Raw genomic sequence first — 18,034 nt, forward strand, 5'->3', positions numbered from 1 at the left:
CAATTCCAGTTTAGACCAGTCACATACGAGCTTATTTTTGAGGAAAAACTGAAGAAAACTGCGTAAACGTGAGAAGATTACGCACAAAGGATGAAGTATTTACGCATGGAGAATATCTTTGTGCGAACTAAACATTATTCTTCCATGTTCTAGTTTTTAAATATAAATAATCTGGGTCAAATTGAACTTCTTGTAGGAAGTGATACTTAATGATAATCTATTTACAAAGTATTTCCCAGCAGCGTCCTGTAGAGTCTCCCCCACTGTCTGTGAGTGTAGACCAACGTGAAGCATCTGCGTAAAGTCTCTCCTCGTCGCTCATGTTTCTTCCTCAGGCTTTGTTTTTGTTGTTGTTTTTTTTTTTTTTTACTCGGCGCTGCGATAAATCAAACTGACAGACACAGACGCAATCGCACGGGGCACAACTGTTTTATTCTCAATTCAAACCGAAAGAAAAGACACATTGAAAATACACCGGGTTATCGCTACATTTTCGACTAACAGCGTCACGATATCTGATCTTAAAAGCTGACAACAGACAACAGAAAAGCGGCGGGGGACAGTACTGGACTCGAGTCTACGGCGGATAGGATCTGCGGCGGAGGTTTAGGGCCACGACAAAGCGAATCTGAAAGAACGCTTTGAGGAAAATGGTGTTTGTCAGTGTCTCAAAAGTTTCCTAAAACCTTTTAATTGCTGCGATATCTATAACTATCTCACCGATGCCAAAAAAATAACGGTTCGAGTGGAGCAGAGATTAGCACTAGCTTCACTCTATGCGTCACATCAGGTGCAAGCTCTGCTAAATTTGTCCCTCGATAAATACATAAATAAACAATCACACGGATAGACGGATAAATACGTGACTTATTACGTGTTTGTCATAGAGGTGTTGGTTCAAACTCTGGTTAAAAAGTAGTGGAAAAACGAATACAGTGGTCCCTCGTTTGTCGTTTATCGTAACGGGCGAAATCCGTGAAGTATCAGCGTCATTTTTTACAGTTATTCTATAGGTTTTGCGGCTGTAAAAACCCCTCACCACACACTTTATACACGTTTCTCAGACAGGAATGCACATTTTCTCACATTTTTAACACTCTCAAAGTTCAAATCTTTCTCAAACCCCTGAAGAAGAAAGACTTTTTGACTTTGTGGTTTATCTGAGTTGGGAAAAGTGGAAAGTGAAGCTCATTTTTTTGTTGTATTGTCCATTTTATTTGATGAAATGTTCACTCAACGCCCTGATATGTTCTGGATGAAATGGTTGTTGAATTCTAATGTTTATAAGTTGGCTTCATTTCGATGTAAAGCCTGGAAGAAGCAGCAGATGAGTTTGTTTGAGTCTATTGTTTTGGACTATTGTACTTTGTTAATGGTGTCAAATCAATCAAATCAATCGTATATTATATCCCTCTTCCTTGACGATCGCTTTAAACGTGTTCGAGTGCCTCTGCCCCAGCGTTTATCTGCACAGAAACACTTATGAATCCAAAGCGTTTCTGTAATTTGTCGGTGCGGAACGTTTCATCGACATTGTGGGTTTTGTCCAGGAGAAAACTTGCAAACGTACAGCACTTCAGAGTCACACTGCGATCCAACGTTTACGTAAATTTGTCTGAACGGATTTTGTACTGTACAGGAGACACGGCACGGAGGAGACTGACGGACAATGGTCTACAGTCCAACAGCCAATCAGGACGCAGAACACAATCCATGTTCATACGCTGGAAAAAACATGTAAAATTGCGCTAAAAAATCCGAAAAATGAACCGCGACATAACGAGGGACCATTGTAAAACTTTTTTTGGAGTTACATTTACATCTGCAATTTTTTTTTTTTTATGTTTTGTGGCCCTAAAACTCTCCCAAATCCTACAAACATAACAAAAGCTGAAAAAGTGTTGTTCAAAACAGTCATACACATGTCTCGTTCTCATCGCGTGTTAACCAGCTTTCACATTATTATTGAGCTACAAAACTGCTAAAGCGAAACGTAGTCACATCAACACAAAGGAAAAAGCTACTACGATGCAAACGCACGAGAAACTAACTAGCGTAAGGGCTATGTACAGCAGGAATCACTGGGGAATTTCTGGTTTAAAACGCACAGCACAGCAACATGGATATGAGCTATGGAAAATCCCATTCCGTTAAGAAATCCTTAGACAATGGCTGCACCAAAATGGCAAAAATAAAACGCGTCTCCATGTGAAATCGTACAAACATTTGGCTGATATCGACTTACAAAACATCCTTATACAACAGTACAAAATAAATATATAACGGCAGTCAATAAATACATAAATATGGTTATGATCATAGTGAGATATATTGATAATTCCCCATCCAGACATTAAGAAATAGGAGTATTGTGGTAAAATTAAGTTCACTTTGCAAATATATGTTGTATATAGTATTTCAATCAGGCATTTACTTTGTTTTAATTGCGATAATTCTTAACAAAATACTTCTTTATTCTTCTTATAGTGCTCGAAATGAAAAGTACATCGTTTTATTATGTGCTGCAAAAAACAAATGAAAGCGTTTAAAGTGACATATAAGAAATTTCCACAATATTTCTATCGGTTGATGTAGCAAATTAGCACTGAAATTGAATGCAAATAATGTCTGCATGCATGTTTCACTATATACCATCTGCAGCTAGCATGTCCGTGTGTTTTTTTTAGTCCTAAACCTAAATGTTTCATATGTCTAGATGTGAATTAGCATGGTTAGCGCTGGAGCTAACTCAGTGGCCCTCTCCGCTGGGGGGCTTGGAGTCGTGATGCCCGCCCACCGCGCCACCACCGGGCAGCCAGGGGGAGACGGAGTGCGAGGTGGTCTGCTTGGCCATGCTGTAGTGGCTGATCACTGTGTAGAAGCGCCCCCTGGAGTTAGCATCCTGCGCGGCGTAGTAGGCCTCGAGGGATGCTGGGATACACCGCTTGTGCTGAGGAAGAGGGAGAGAGAAAAAGAGATTTCAGTAACTGTGGTCATATACAGTGCACCAAAAAGAATGGATTTTCATTTCTTTGACGGAGCGCCTGCGTACAGAGACGTAAAAGCGATTTTGTCTAAAGTTGTCGAATGTTTCCTCTTCTCATGTGTAAATAAATGTAATAATGTAAGTGTGAAGTTTATTTACCATCAGAACAGAACAAGCCTCTGGAAACATGAACCTTTAAGACATTGATACTGACGTCCATTATCTCTGCTTCATCTCTCTCTCCATCTCTCTCTCTCCATCTTGCTCGTCATCTCTCTCTCTCCAGCTCTCTCTTTCCATCTCTTCCTCCAACTCTCTCTCTTCATCTCACTCCCCACCTCTCTCTACATCTTTCTGTCTCCATCTCTCTCTTCATTTCTCTCTTCAACCCTCTCTCCGTCTCTGTCTCTCTCCATCTCTCTCTTTGTCTCTCTCCTCTCCATCTCACTCTCTTCATCTCTCTCTCTGTCTCTCTCGCCGTCTCTCTCAATCTCTCTCTGCATCTTTCTCTCCTCTCCGTCCCTCTCTCCATGTCTCTCTCTCCATCTTTCTTGCTCCATCTCTCTTCAACTCTCTCTGTCTCTCTCAATCTTTCTCTCCTCTCCGTCTCTCTCTCCATCTCTCTCTCTAGTTCTCTCTCCATCTCTTCCTCCAACTCTCTCCATCTTTCTGTTTCCATCTCTTTTCATTTCTCTCTTCAACTCTCTCCGTCTCTGTCTCTCTCCATCTCTCTTCATCTCTTCCCTCTCCGTCTCACTCTCTTCATCTCTCTCCTCTCTCTGTCTCTCTCTCCATCTTTCTCGCTCCATCTCTCTCTTCAACTCTCTCTCCTTCTCTCTGTCTCTCCCAATCTCTCCATCTTTCTCTCCTCTCCGTCTCTCTCTCTCCATCTCTCTCTTCTCGCTGGCTCTTGCTCTCTCATCATCTCTCTCTCTCTCTCACTGATAGCACTGTCCATTCTCTATGCGTCTGTTGTAGGGAGTATTATACCTCTGAAGACATAGACCACGATAATGAGGAGCTGACAGCGAGAGCCTCAGCACAGCACAGAAATGGAAATTCTCAAACAGTAAGCGAGTTTTTTAAATTTTATTTTAATGCAACACTGCGTAACTTTCTGGAGCTGGAACACCACCTGCATGATTCCATAAAAATAAAAAAGTTAACACCGGACTCGGGGTCATACATACAGAGTTAAAAGTGTCACACGGCCATTTACAACAATAAAAATGGTGAAATTGTTGCGCTTTAGACCTGTTTCTATTAAGTCGTTTAAAACCAATGCACTTTACAACGAACAAAATGCAAAATAACGATCTATATACGCTACAGCTTTACAGTAAATACTTGAGATTGTAAAAGCGTACGTATGTCTTCTTTAAACAGATCGACAGAATGAATCATCTCACCCACGCCAGACGGAAACCTCAAACTCAAGTCTTTTCGTTGGTTTGTGGCGTCGCATTTCCAGCTCTGTGTATACGCTCTAATCTTTGCCTGTAAGTGTAAGCGCTCTGCTGCTAAGAGGCCGCGGAAAGTGTTTAAACTGCACTTTCTTTTGCCTGATACGGGCTCGCTACAGATCTCTATGCAAACTGCTGACGAATTATCAACAGTATCGCTTTTGCTTTGACAGAAACGTCTCTCGTCAAGGTCAGCGGGCGGTTTAGACGTTGTTTTACGGCAGAAAGAAGTACAGAAAGAGACTCCGCCGCTACGCTAAACCTCAGGACAAATCAATACTTTTTCATTGCCGTGTTTGAAGTGGGCCTGGTTGAGACGAGAGCTTTTGAGAACGAGCCGGGCCTTGAAAAGTGCTTTTTTTTTTGTGCTTTGTGCCTATGTAGCTGGATCTGTTTTTCGCTCTCACACCTGTGCACTGCTAATAATAGCTCTTACAGAAAGCAGCGGAGCCCGTGCGGACAAAGGAGGTCTCAAAACGTTACCGAGAAAATATATTCTACCTGAAAAGATTCGATACGTCGAGCGTAGACGGGCAGACCAAGGTGACCCCAGAGTAAGTGCAGTTAGGCTCGAACACAGGCCTGTAATTTAACTTGTAAAGAGGGAACTGAAGTGACTTTGAAAGAAAATGGTGAGTTAATTATTACCTCTAACAAAGTGGCGGTAACTGTGTTTATTTTTAGCGCCAAGCTGAGACCACTGTGATTATCTAGACCAGGGGCGTCAAACTCATTTTCACCCAGGGCCACATCAGCAAAATGGCCGCCATCAAGGGCCAGGTGTGACTGTGCGGCAGTGTAAATGTCACTAAATGTAACTGAATGTCATGTAAAATAAATGTAATTACTTTTTTAACTTGTTAAATAACGGTTTCTGAGATAAACTGACATTTTTAAAAGTGTGTATCTGGTCGGGACACACCTCACAGACCTTCAGTTCGGCTTCAAATACGGCCTTTTACAGCCTTTTAATTATTGAACAATTTGTTGTTTTTCTTGCAGACTCACTTTTCCACACTTAGCTCCATGTTTGGTGTCAAAATGTCGATGTAGATTGTACCGACCCCGCCTCATAACACAAAAAACACACGTTTTTCTCCTCAAAGCGCAAACTTGTTTTCACCTTCACCTTTCTTCTTCCCAACTTCCTTCCACGCCGACAATTTTCCTCTTCATGAACATTTTTTGATGATTATTTGCAAATATTTCTTTGTTCCACTTGCTGTGAAAGTCTCATTAGTTTATTGTCAGTGCAAACATTAAAGCAGCAGAGACTTATTTTAAAATGACAGTCATGCCTTTTAATTTATCTTCTCACGGGCCAAATAAAATGATGTGGCGGGCCGCATTTGGCCCCCGGGCCTTGAGTTTGACACATGCGGTGTAGATACTCACTACATTATCGCACGGTAAAAAAAAGAAGACGGTCAGCTCATATAAAGTAAGGTCATTGAGTTAAATAATAAAAACATAATAATGATGTATCAGTGCTGTATACAGTGGTCCCTCGCTGTATCGTGGTTCTGCTGTTTTCGCATTTTCCATTACCGTAACTCCACAACCAATTGTACGATCATGTAAATTCAAACGGCATCTCAAAGCAGAGGCATGGGGCTCTTTAAATATGTTACTTATTTTACCAAAGATTACAAACTCATAAGCTGCAGAACTTAAGATATTCTTTAGTAAACATTCCAAAAAATATAACCTGGCAAAATCAATGTCTTAGCTGCATAAACGCCTGACATTTTTTTATAGGAAGAGCTGTAAAAACCTAACCCTAAGTACAATCTGCATAATCTCTTGTATAAATGTTGATTATTGTTCATATATGTAATTTAAAGTGTGTCTGAGCTGGCCAGATATTTTTTTCATTGTTTTCTTGCATAAAAGTTACTCAAAAGTACACTCGTTTTTATATTTTTCTTCTACTTAAAGCGGCATTTCACACTTATTTGATGCGTCAATGGAAAAATAAGGATGGATTTGTAAAATAGAGGTAGTTATGTGAAAAAGGGTAAAAGTACATACATGCAGATACCCCCTTTAACGTGATTTTGATGGCAAAAAAGAAAAAAAAGTCTACGTGAGCTATAATGGTCTATAATGTGCAAGAGAGAAATGTGCGAAAATGTGAGAAAACGTTAATGTCTGTCTGAGGAAAGTGTATAAAGTGTGTGGTGAGGGGTTTTACAGTCTTAAAACAAATAGAATAGGAAAAAATGACGCTGATACTTCGCGGATTTCGTCTATTGCGGGTTATTTTTAGAACGTAACCCCCGTGATAAACGAGGGACCACTTTTATCACGCTTTTCCAGACGCTTAGTCGCAAAAAGAGTTGGTTTGGCCGATATTAAACCTTAAAACAAGTTTAAAAAAAGTTAATAATGTTAAAAGAAAACTAGTATCGAAACTAGATACTCATTTGAGCAGGTATCGATGCTAAAAAAGCCACACAGTTTATCGTTTTTGTGCATTTATTCAGTTATAAGTGTTTTAATTGCCCATGAAAAACCTGCATTCTTATTGAAAACGGGGGTCACCTCTCCACAGATCTGACCTGTTACTCGTCTCCATGTAGGCAAATAAGTTTAACGCCAAACTGCGGAAAACTCCAGACAAAGCGATAACATCTCCACTTGAGAAAACAACCAGAAAAGTTACATAGTCCATCTTTAGTCTTTAGTTTGGATGTAGGTTTAACATCAGTGAAATCAGTTTGTAGATAAAAACGTAAAGTTATGTCGTGTTTTTGCTATTTATTTTGTATTTATTATGACTATTTATACGTTTTCTCTTTTGATTATATTGCAATTTTTGAGCTGCAGTGTCCAAATCATTTCCCTTGTGAACCTTGAACCTTCTACTCCACTGAAATTGATAATAATAACCAACGTGACATGATGGTTGCCAGATAATTACTGTCATTTGCTGTAATATCAGTGAAAAAACACACAAAAAACACAAACAAACATATAAAAACTCTCTTCTCGTATTGATTAATTAACGTTTGCTGGTCTAATTGCCCTGATTAGCCCCGAAGTTTGTCAAAAGCAGAAGTAGAGCAGGTGCGTCGGACCCCCCGCAGGAAGGGCCCGTCTCTTTATTTAGAAGGTTGCGAGTGCGCGGGGAGAGGCGCTGAAGGACGCGTTGCTCAAGGACACGGTGGCAGGTTTATTGTTTGCCATTACATGAGAATGACACCCGGATGGGAAAGTGTTTTATGAAGGCAATATGAAGCTCGTTTTGCCCTAGTTACAGGACGGAATTGGAGGCTAAGTCAATCGGATTTTGCTTTATAATTCACGGAGCTTTACCTGGATGTAAATTTGATCACCGCTGTATGAAAATCACACTCTGAATGGAGGCAATTTGCAAACTGTTCCGTCTTGAGTTGCGCAAAATTGCCTCTTGTGAGCGTTAAGCCGTGTTATAACGTTGTTGCATCATCAAAAACAGACCTGGAGTTGTGTTTTGTTTCATTCGCACATGTTTGAGTCATCGTTTTTTATTCGTCTGTTGACATTTACAGAGCTCAAAATGCTCTGTCGCACCTTGTGATGTCATCAAGTGATTGTTTCAGAAGTTGAAAGCTACATTTTACCTCAAATACTCGAATATAGAAGTAAAATATGTGGAATTATGCAGCAAAAAAACCCAAAAAACAGTGGTAAATAACTTATTTTTTTCTTTACAGTTGTGTCTCGCTATAACGCGGTTCACCTTTCATGGTCTCGCTGTTTTGGAATATTTTTTAGGTCAATTTTACGTGTTTTTTACAGTGTGTGATCGTGCATCGTGTTCTTTGTCCTGATTGGCTGTTGGACTGTAGACCATTGTCCATCATTCTCCTCCGTGCCGTGTCTCCTGTACAGTACAGAATGTGTTCAGACAAATTTACATAAACGTTGGAACGCAGTGTGACTCTGAAGTGCTGTACGTTTGCAATTTGTTTTCTCCCCGACAAAACCCACAATGTCGATGAAACGTTCTGCACCGACAAAGACGCCTACAGAGGTTTTCTGAACTTTGAGAGAGTTTAAACGAGAGAAATGTGAGAAAATGTTAACGCCTGTGTGAGAAAAGTGTATAAAATGTGTGGTGAGGGGGTTTTACAGCAAAAAAACGTATAGAATAAGTGTAAAAAATGACGCTGATACTTCACGGATTTCGCGTATTGCGGGTTATTTTTAGAACTTAACGAGATAAACGAGGGACCACTTTATCTCGCTTTTTCAGACGCTTAAAGTCAGAAAAAGAGTTGGTTTGGTGGATATTAAACCTTAACACATCAAGTTAAAACGAAAAAGAAGTTAATGTAAAAAAGTATCGAGAATCAGATACTAAAACTAGAATCGAAACTAGCTACTCATTTGAACGGGTATCAACGTAGCGTATAAATGAAATTACTACATTATTATTACTGGAATTACTACATAATTCCATATATCTTACTTCATATATTTGATGTCTTTTGCATCTATCTAAAATATAAAAAGTAGTACAAAAAAAAATGAGATGGTGTGTCCAAACTGTTGACTGGTAGTGTAAATCAGAAAATAAAATAATAATAATAATAATAATAATAATAATAATAATAATAATAATAAACTGAAAAAATAACATAAAATAAATAAAATAATAATAATAATAATAATATTAAATAATAATACATTGAAAAAAATAAAATATAAAAGAATAACATAATAATAATAATAATAATAATAATAATAATAATAATAATAATAATAATAATAATAATAATAATAATAATAATAATAATAATAATAATAATAATAATAATAATAATAATAATAATAAAGGCCCTGAAAGACTTGTGTTCTGAAATACTTGAGATTTTTGTATTAGTATCAGTACATATTTCTATCTTCTTTCAAATATCATGGCCCCTGGATGTGTCAAAAGTCTGGTCAAATCTTGTAGGTTTCGTCTGATGGAACCGTGAATCATTTTTACTCGCACCAAGCAGGAGATTTTTGATGGAAAGTGCCTCGATGTGAAAGTTACCGGCCGGAAAAAACCCTCAAAATCTTATTATTCATTTCATTTTGTTCTAATATTTAATGAATAATACATAATGGGCTTGATGGAAAAAGACTAATTATGTAATCAACCCAATCATGCCCGCGGGTGTAAGTCTGAACAAGGCAATATAACAAATGCTATGACATTAACAAAAGAGTGATGCAAGTCCCTGGACGTTTCTGTTAACCGGAGGCACTGCTCTGTCTGAAGCTCAAGGTAGACTTTAATCTGAGCTTTGTTTTAACACAATCTGACCTGAAAGAGCTAATTTAGCTGGAACTACGAGAGGCGAGAGGATCTGTGCTGCTAAACAAGTCCCTTTCACTTTCCATTACGGTCTACAAGCTAGCTAGCGTTAGCCAACAGGTTTTGGTTGAAAATCACCTGAACAGAGCCGCGAACGCTTGAAAATGTGTTGTTTTTTTTCCATTTTAAAACTATATTACAACTTATTTGGCAATGTTTGACCATGTGCGTGTCGCGTCACCATGGCAACTGATGAACATTTTACCATAGACATACAGCGGGGCAAAAAAGTGGTTATTTAGCCACCAATTGTGCAAGTTTTCCCACTTAAAAAGATGAGAGGCCTGTAATTTTCTCTTCAACTATCAGAGACAAAATGAGAAAAAAATGAAATAAAATACAGAAAACATTGTCTGATTTTTAATGAATTGATTTGCAAATTATGGTGGAAAATAAGTATGTGATCAGTAACAAAAGTTCCTCTCAATATTTTGTTATATACACTTTGTTGGTCTTGTGTGTCTTCCGTTTTTCTAATAATCGCTCCCACAGTTGATTTCTTCGTTCCGAGCTGTTTACCCGTTGCAGATTCAGTCTTCGGGGCCTGGTGCAGGTGTAACCCGCACTTCTTCAGTCTTTTATTGTGGATGCTACTTCCTGTTGCTGCGGTCAAAACGGGATTTCCGAACTCTCCACTTCTCAACGGCGAGTTATTGAGCACATCGGCATATTAACTTTAAGATTAGCGGTCGTGTTTCTGTTGTTAAATAACACTCATCGTTTTGTTTTGCCTCGATACAGCTCCCATTCCAAACTCCCTAGAGCCTCATGTATATTAGCACTGTCTAGTCGCGCTTGGAGTTTCTTAAAATATCGCTTATTTTGATTTAAATACAGAGCTAATTTAAGTTACGGTAAAGCCAAATTGTAAATAATAATAAAGTCACCAGGAGCATTGACTTTTATTGCTCTTCCAACTAAATTTTGTCCACATTTTATAACTTTTTGCGTGAACGCTAATTCAGCTATACGGTTTGTTTTGAATGTAGCTACGATTATTTCAATTTATTACGCAACTTTATTTTAATCTCAGCATCTGCTTGATTATTGAACTCTAATTATATTGAGTATTTTTGGATATATGGTGCATATATATAAGTGCACTTCTCTGTTTAATGAATTACTTATTATGATTGTGTTTAATAGTCTTATAAGTGATATATTGATAAAATGTATTATCTACAGCAGGGGCGTCAAACTCAGTTTCACCGAGGGCCACATCAGCAAAATGGTTCATGTCAAATTTGCAAAGATATAAAAAATATGTCTGTGTAACTGCGTAAGTCCTGATAAACTGACATTTTCACAAGACATACATTTAAATTTACCTTGTCGCGGGCCACATAAAACGACCTGGCGGGCCGCATTTGCCCCCCGGGCCTCGAGTTTGACACGTGATGTACAGTTTTGTTTGTGGTGTTGTTTACCAGCTCTTTGGTCTTGGCCATAGTGGAGTTTGGAGTCTGACTGAGGTTGTGGACAGGCGTTTTTTATACTGATAGTGAGTTCAAACAGGCGCCATTAATACAGGGAACGAGTGGAGGACAGAGGAGCCTCTTAAAAGAAGAAGTTACAGGTCTGTGAGAGCCAGACATCTTGCTTGTTTGTAGTGACCAAATACTTATTTTACTGAGGGGATTCACCAATTAATTCATAAAAAATCTTTCACTGTGATTTCCTGGATTCTTTCCCCTCATTCTGTCTCATAGTTGAAGTGAACTTATGATGAAAATGTGAAAGTGTGAGAACTTGCACAAACGGTGGCTGACTAAATACTTTTTTGCCTCACTGTACAAACACGTAACCTTGCGCAGCGAGTTCACCACCTCACGAGAATCCACGTCGACGTTTCCCAAGTGCGGAGCCAAAGGCAAAGCGCTCAAGCAACAAAAACAAACATGGCGGCGCCTACAGACGTACTTCAGTCTATTTTAGCATCAATACGACGAGTTTGTGTGTGAAAAACGTGCAGAAGGTAAACACTTTTGTAACAGGGAAGATGTCTGTGCTTTTCTCTCAACTGGATGTAAAAAGTTTGGTTTTTCATCTTGCTCCGCTTTTGTGATTTATTTAAGGCAAAAGAGATCAGTTTAATGCCGTACTGTGGAACATTTGAGGCAAAGCAACATCTCAACTGATACAAGAAGGTGGCAAACTCATCACCGCCATCGTTTACTTTAATTAGCATTTTTACCGTTTCATTTTTGCTTGTGAGGCTGAACACATGACCCACTGGAGCTACCGTAGTTGCTTATACAACACAATAAAATATGAAACTGCAGTACGGGCATCTGTCATAAAAACCCTACGCAGTACTTCATCCACAAAGTAATAAATGCATGACAAATCGCTTGGTTACTTTGTTAAACCAGCTGCACTCCCTTTTATTGACCCCGCGATCAAACCCAAAGACGAGTGTGCGTTTGTGTCGGTAAATCACACAAAGGAGGAAGTGGATTGGACAAGTATGTATTACCTTGTATATGAATCCATCTGGACAGGCGTGGTCGTAGGTGAAGGCTTTATAAACCACCAGGAAAACGATGCAGGCGAGGAAGGCCAGGGCAAGGATGATCAGTATGGTAACCTGCAAGGGACAAACTACGGTCAGTGCCACGGCGATGATACACAGCGAGAAGGATGGGATCATCGGTACGCTTTGGACGAGTAGAACAGGAAGAAGTAGGAAAAAAGTGATCTTGATTTGTATATTTACTTTACCATGGTTATAATAGGATGGGAACTGGACGGTATAACAAGAGATGAACAGTAAAAGTCAAAAGTAAAATCTGTCAACTGGACAAAAAATCCTTTTACTATGGATCAGACCTGGACGACTGAGGGATTATGCAGACGTATAATGAGATAAATGCATTTCGACACGCTTTTTCAATATTAACAATAAAATCCAAACTATTTTCCAGGTAATTTACAGTTTTACACTGGGTTAGGATGTGGTTTCCATTATTAGTTACAATGTAATTACAATAATAATACTAGTATTTACTGCGCTGTAATGTGCTACCAGAAAACAGCCACAGCAATCACATCAAAACTGGGACTAGAACTAATCCTGGACTAAACTAGGATCAACCCAGGACCAACCCAGGACCAACCCAGACCTAGAGCAGGATTAGACCAGAGCAGGATCAAACCAAGTCTACATCCAAATTGGGACTAGAACAAACGCTGGACTAGCCTAGGACTTAACCAGGACTAGAACAGGACTAAACCAGAGCAGGATCAAACCAGGTCTATATTCAAATTGGGACTAGAACTAATCCTGGACTAAACTAGGACTAGAACGGGACTTGAACAAGACTAGACTAGAGCAGGATCAAACTAAGTCTACATCCGAAATTGGGACTGGAACTAATCCTGGACTAAACTATTACTAAGACAGGACTAAACCAGAGCAGGATCAAACCAGGTCTAAATCAAAACTGGGACTAGAAGTAGTCCTGGACTAAATTAGGACCAACCCAGGACTATAACAGGACTAGACCAGAGTAGGACCAAACCAAGTCTACATCCAAATTGGGACTAGAACAAACCCTGGACTAGTCTAGGACTTAACCAGGACTAGAACAGGACTAAACCAGAGAAAGATAAAATTAGGTCTATATCCAAATTGGGACTAGAACTAATCCTGGACTAAACTAGGACTAGAATGGGACTTGAACAAGGCTAGACCAGAGCAGGATCAAACCAGCTTTACATTAAAATTGGGACTAGAACTAATCCTGGACTAAACTAGGACTAGAACGGGACTAGACCAGACCAGGATCAAACAAAGTCTACATCCAAATTGGGACTAGAACTAATCCTGGACCAGAACTGGACTAAACCAGACAAACTACTGTATTTTTCAGACTATAAATCGCACTTTTTATTAACAGTTTGTCCGGGGTTCGACTTATACTCAGATGCGACTTAAATGTGAAATTATTAAAATATAAAACTTCAGATCTTCGTTATTGTTACACTGTCAAACACTATGGGGTTGTGTACCAGTATCTACTACTCCTGTACCACTGAAAATAAAAAAGATTCAACATTACTGTCATTTAAAAGACATCTGTGAAAAATACGTTAGCCTGTTGTTCTCCATTTTATTGTTACTATTATAATTTGTCCTTAAAAATAAAATGTCTGTTCTTGGTCTTGGATTTTGTAAAATAAATTTCCCCAAAAAATGCGACTTATACGCGTTTTTTTTTCTTCATTATTATGCATTTTTTGGCTGGTTCGACTTATACCACGGAAAATAATACGGAAAATATATAAATAGTCTGCCTCACAACTAAACCCACAGAAGAGTTATGATATTGTTGGTTTGTTGTTATACGTATATTTGGATAATCGTATTTGCAGAACAATAACTCGCTTGGTGACACCCAAAGCACCCGTGTTAAACGCATGGGTGCAGAGGGGTAATAAATGGCAGTACAGTCGGTGTTTGGGGTCAGGCTGCGCTCAGGGCCGGTCGTGGCGGAGGCTGAGGAGATGGATGACTCCCACACTGTGAACGCACCACTCTTTTCCCCCAGCCCCGAGCAGATCCTTCAGATAAACACAAGACATCATTGACATAAGAGCGAAGATACAGTGGCCTAGAGGGACAATTTTATAAGCACATTAGTCTATGCATTTGGGAAGTTTGGGGTCCACGGGCAGTTTTTCAGATACTATAGCAGCATTAGAGGTTGTAAAAGTGTCAGAGTAATAACCGTAATTTAACCCAACGTTTTATTTTGTTGAAGGCTCGTTTTAGTTTTAGGATTTGTACTTTTAATAGGGATTGTAGTCTGGAATCCCACATGTATCAATGTTTTGTGCATGTTTTTGGATATTATGTAAAAAAAAAAAAAAAAAATTGAACAAAACAAGATTCTAAAAAGATCTTAGTTAACAAAAGTGATTTTTAACAATACGTCAATAGCAAATCCTTTACACATTGTTAAATTTGATGTCTCCTTTCTCATTAAAAGTGATGTTATAAATCATGATATTGCATGAAAAAAGAAAGGCAAAACCACACTTCACCATGATAGAGAAGTTTCATTCGAATATTACTGTTACGGCCCAGCTCGTGTGGGGAGTAACAAAAAAACAACCAAGATGGAAAAATGGTAAAGTAAGAAGTGATTTAATTAACAGGGATGGTAAGAGTAAACTAAACAAAAATGGAGTAAATATATATAAACAAATATTACCTTGCACCAGTTTAAACAAAACAAAGGTAAAGTTACTAAAACCAGAGTCAGTACTGACATGTGTCTCCTAACAGAGAGCCACGACCCCTGTACTGACAAAAGACACACACAGAGGCAGACTGGCCACACACAGGCCACACACAGGCCACACACAGGCCACACACAGGCCACACACAGGCCACACACAGGCCACACACAGGCCACACACAGGCCACACACAGGCCACACACAGGCCACACACAGGCCACACACAGGCCACACACAGGCCACACACAGGCCACACACAGGCCACACACAGGCCACACACAGGCCACACACAGGCCACACACAGGCCACACACAGGCCACACACAGGCCAGCAGCCCCAAACAGGTGTCCCAGTCTTCAGTAGGATGGGAGGAGGCTGAAGGTGGGGCCCCTTGATTGGCCAGGCTGGAAAACTGTCCTCCAATCACGGCCAAGGGATTCAACAGCCATGATTATGGGGAAAGAAGAAGACTCGGGGACACAGACAAAACATAAAGGACAAAAACAAACAACAAAAGGACTTAAGGCCCAGGACCGTAACAATTATAGCCAAAGGAACAAGATTTCCATGGAAACAAGCAGGGAGCGGCCCTCCTCCAGGCCAAATAAGAGTCAGGTTTGTGGAGATGCAAGCTCGCTCACAATATAAACACATGCATTTCTACATTCTTTAGTGCGATAAAAACATCCAAAATGACAAAAAGTGCATTTATAATCATGTTTTTTTTGGCTAAAACGTTACACAGTGGGGCTTTAACAGAACTTTACAGCAAACGTTTTCTAAACAGCGTCTCTCATCGATCCACAACCAGCAAATCAATCAATGTGTTGTTTACTATAATACATCCTCCTGTTTTCATCACCATCCCTCCTTCTCTCCCTCTCGCCTTGTCTTCCTCTTTCTCTCCCTCCTTCCTTCTTTTGCTCCTTTTCTCCTTCCTTCTCTCCCTCCCTCCTCCTCTCCCTCCTTCTCCCTCACTCCTTCTCTCCTTCCTTCTCTCTCTCTCCCTCCCTCCTCTCCCTCTCTCCTTCCTTCTCTCCCTCCCTCTCCCTCCCTCCCTCCTTCTCCCCCTCCCTCCTTCTCTTTCACTCCGAGGTTTCAATCAAATCGTCTCATTTCGTGTTTTCCATTTGTCCGTTATCCCACAGCCTGAGGTCGTGAGGCGACTCGTGCGTCACAAACAAAAACACAATTTGGATTTTAAACCAAACGTAAACGTCTCCATTCTATCCACGTTTTCGCAGATAGATATTTCGCGGCGACGTGCGGATAACGGTCGATAATGACGCTCAAATTCGATATGATGAGTTATGCGTTTATTCCTTGGACAGATGTAGACGTTTGTGCGTTTGACAGATTCATTTTCCAGACGTAATTTGTCACGAGTTGATTACCACATAAAAGGATGTGTTACTTTCGACTCACGGCCTGATTGGGTTTCTCCAGAAAAAAACACTTAATTAGAATTATGCAAATGTGAAGTGAAGGAGTGAAGTATCGCTCTGTGTAAAATGTACTGTCTGCTCCACGATGTACAACAGACTCTAATACTTTATATTTTTAAAGGTTAGAAAATGTTTTACCCTTTGTCAAATCTCTAAACATGTGATAAGGTGAAGGGGTTTGCAGACTGTGATGGGAGTAATAGTACAAGTAGAAAAGTAGATCATAGTAGTATTAGTAGTAGGAGCAGTAGTAGTAGTAATTGAAAGTTTCTATTCGTATCAGTGGTGTAGTGATAGTGCTTTGGGAAAAGTTATGTAATAGTTTTAGCAGTAAAACAAGTACTCGCAGCAGTAGTAGCACCAATAGTATCAGTAATGGCAGTAGTAGTAGAAGTTGTAGTAGCAGTAGTGACAGTAGTAGTAGCAGTAGTAGTATATGTTGCAGTAGCAGTAGTGGCAGTAGCACCAGTAGTAGCAGTAGTAGTAGCAGTAGTAGTAGTAGTAGCAGTAGTAGAGGCAGTGGCAGTAGTAGTAGCACCAGTAGTAGCAGTAGGTGCACCAGTAGTAGCAGTAGTAGAAGTATTAGCAATAGTATCAGTAGTAGCAGTAGCAGTAGTGGCAGTAATAGTAATAGTAGTAGTGTCAGTAGTAGCAATACTGGCAGTAGTAAGAGTAGTGGCAGTAGTAGTAGCAGTAATAGCAGTAGTATCAGTAGCAGTAGAAGTAGTGGCAGTAGTAGTAATAATAGTAGTGTCAGTAGTAGCATTAGTGGCATTAGTAGCAGTAGTATCAGTAGTAGTAGTAGCAGTAGTGGCAGTAGTAGTAGCAGTAATAGCAGTAGTAGCAGTAGCAGTAGAAGTAGTGGCAGTAGTAGTAATAATAGTAGTGTCAGTAGTAGCATTAGTGGCATTAGTAGCAGTAGTATCAGTAGTAGTAGTAGCAGTAGTGGCAGTAGTAGTAGCAGTAGTAGCAGTAGTAGCAGTAGTCGCAGTAATAGTAATAGTAGTAGTGTCAGTAGTAGCATTAGTGGCAGTAGTAGGAGTAGTGGCAGTAGTAGTAGTAGCAGTAGTGGCAGTAGTAATAATAGTAACAGAAACATATTGGTGTCTGTGGTGTAATATTAGTATTATGGGAAAAATTATATAACAGCTGTAACAGTTATTGCAGTAAAATACGTCCTAGTAGTAGCAGTAGTTGTATTAATACTTGTGATGTACTGCTGAGGTAGGAGTTGCAGTAGCTGTACTCTGCAACACGATTTACCATCAGTATCAGCAGTAGTAGCAGTTTTGGAAGTAGAGTTAGTAGAAGTACCACATTATCGCAGTAGTTCAAACATGCAGGTGTGTGATAGTCTGTCAGCGCAGTAACATCCAGCTCACTGCAGTGTAGCATTAAAGCTAAGTTACTATTACTACTACTACTACTACTACTTCTTCTCCCCTTTAACACACGTGTACTTTTAATCCCGTCATGTTTTTAACGCGTCTTTAAAGATTCAGCGCTCTTTATGGGACCTGTCAGTAATGTTTTATGTTCAGACC

The 18,034-nt window shown here is 39.6% G+C and overlaps 1 protein-coding gene across 1 annotated transcript in view; it reads right to left on the reverse strand.

Moving 5' to 3' along the window:
- Positions 1–412: 412 nt before the first annotated feature.
- nsg2 (neuronal vesicle trafficking associated 2) overlaps positions 413–18,034 on the reverse strand; it is an 83,469-nt gene continuing 65,847 nt past the window's right edge. Inside the window, exons 4-5 of the mRNA XM_033978748.2 lie at positions 12,279–12,389; positions 413–2,950 (exon numbers count right to left, since the gene is read on the reverse strand). Coding sequence (XP_033834639.1) covers positions 2,750–2,950; positions 12,279–12,389 — 312 coding nt within the window. The 3' untranslated portion in view covers positions 413–2,749. The remainder of the gene's footprint in view (positions 2,951–12,278; positions 12,390–18,034) is intronic.

Source organism: Periophthalmus magnuspinnatus, chromosome 14 (genome assembly GCF_009829125.3).
Source record: "Periophthalmus magnuspinnatus isolate fPerMag1 chromosome 14, fPerMag1.2.pri, whole genome shotgun sequence".
In the NCBI taxonomy this organism is placed as follows: domain Eukaryota; kingdom Metazoa; phylum Chordata; class Actinopteri; order Gobiiformes; family Gobiidae; genus Periophthalmus; species Periophthalmus magnuspinnatus.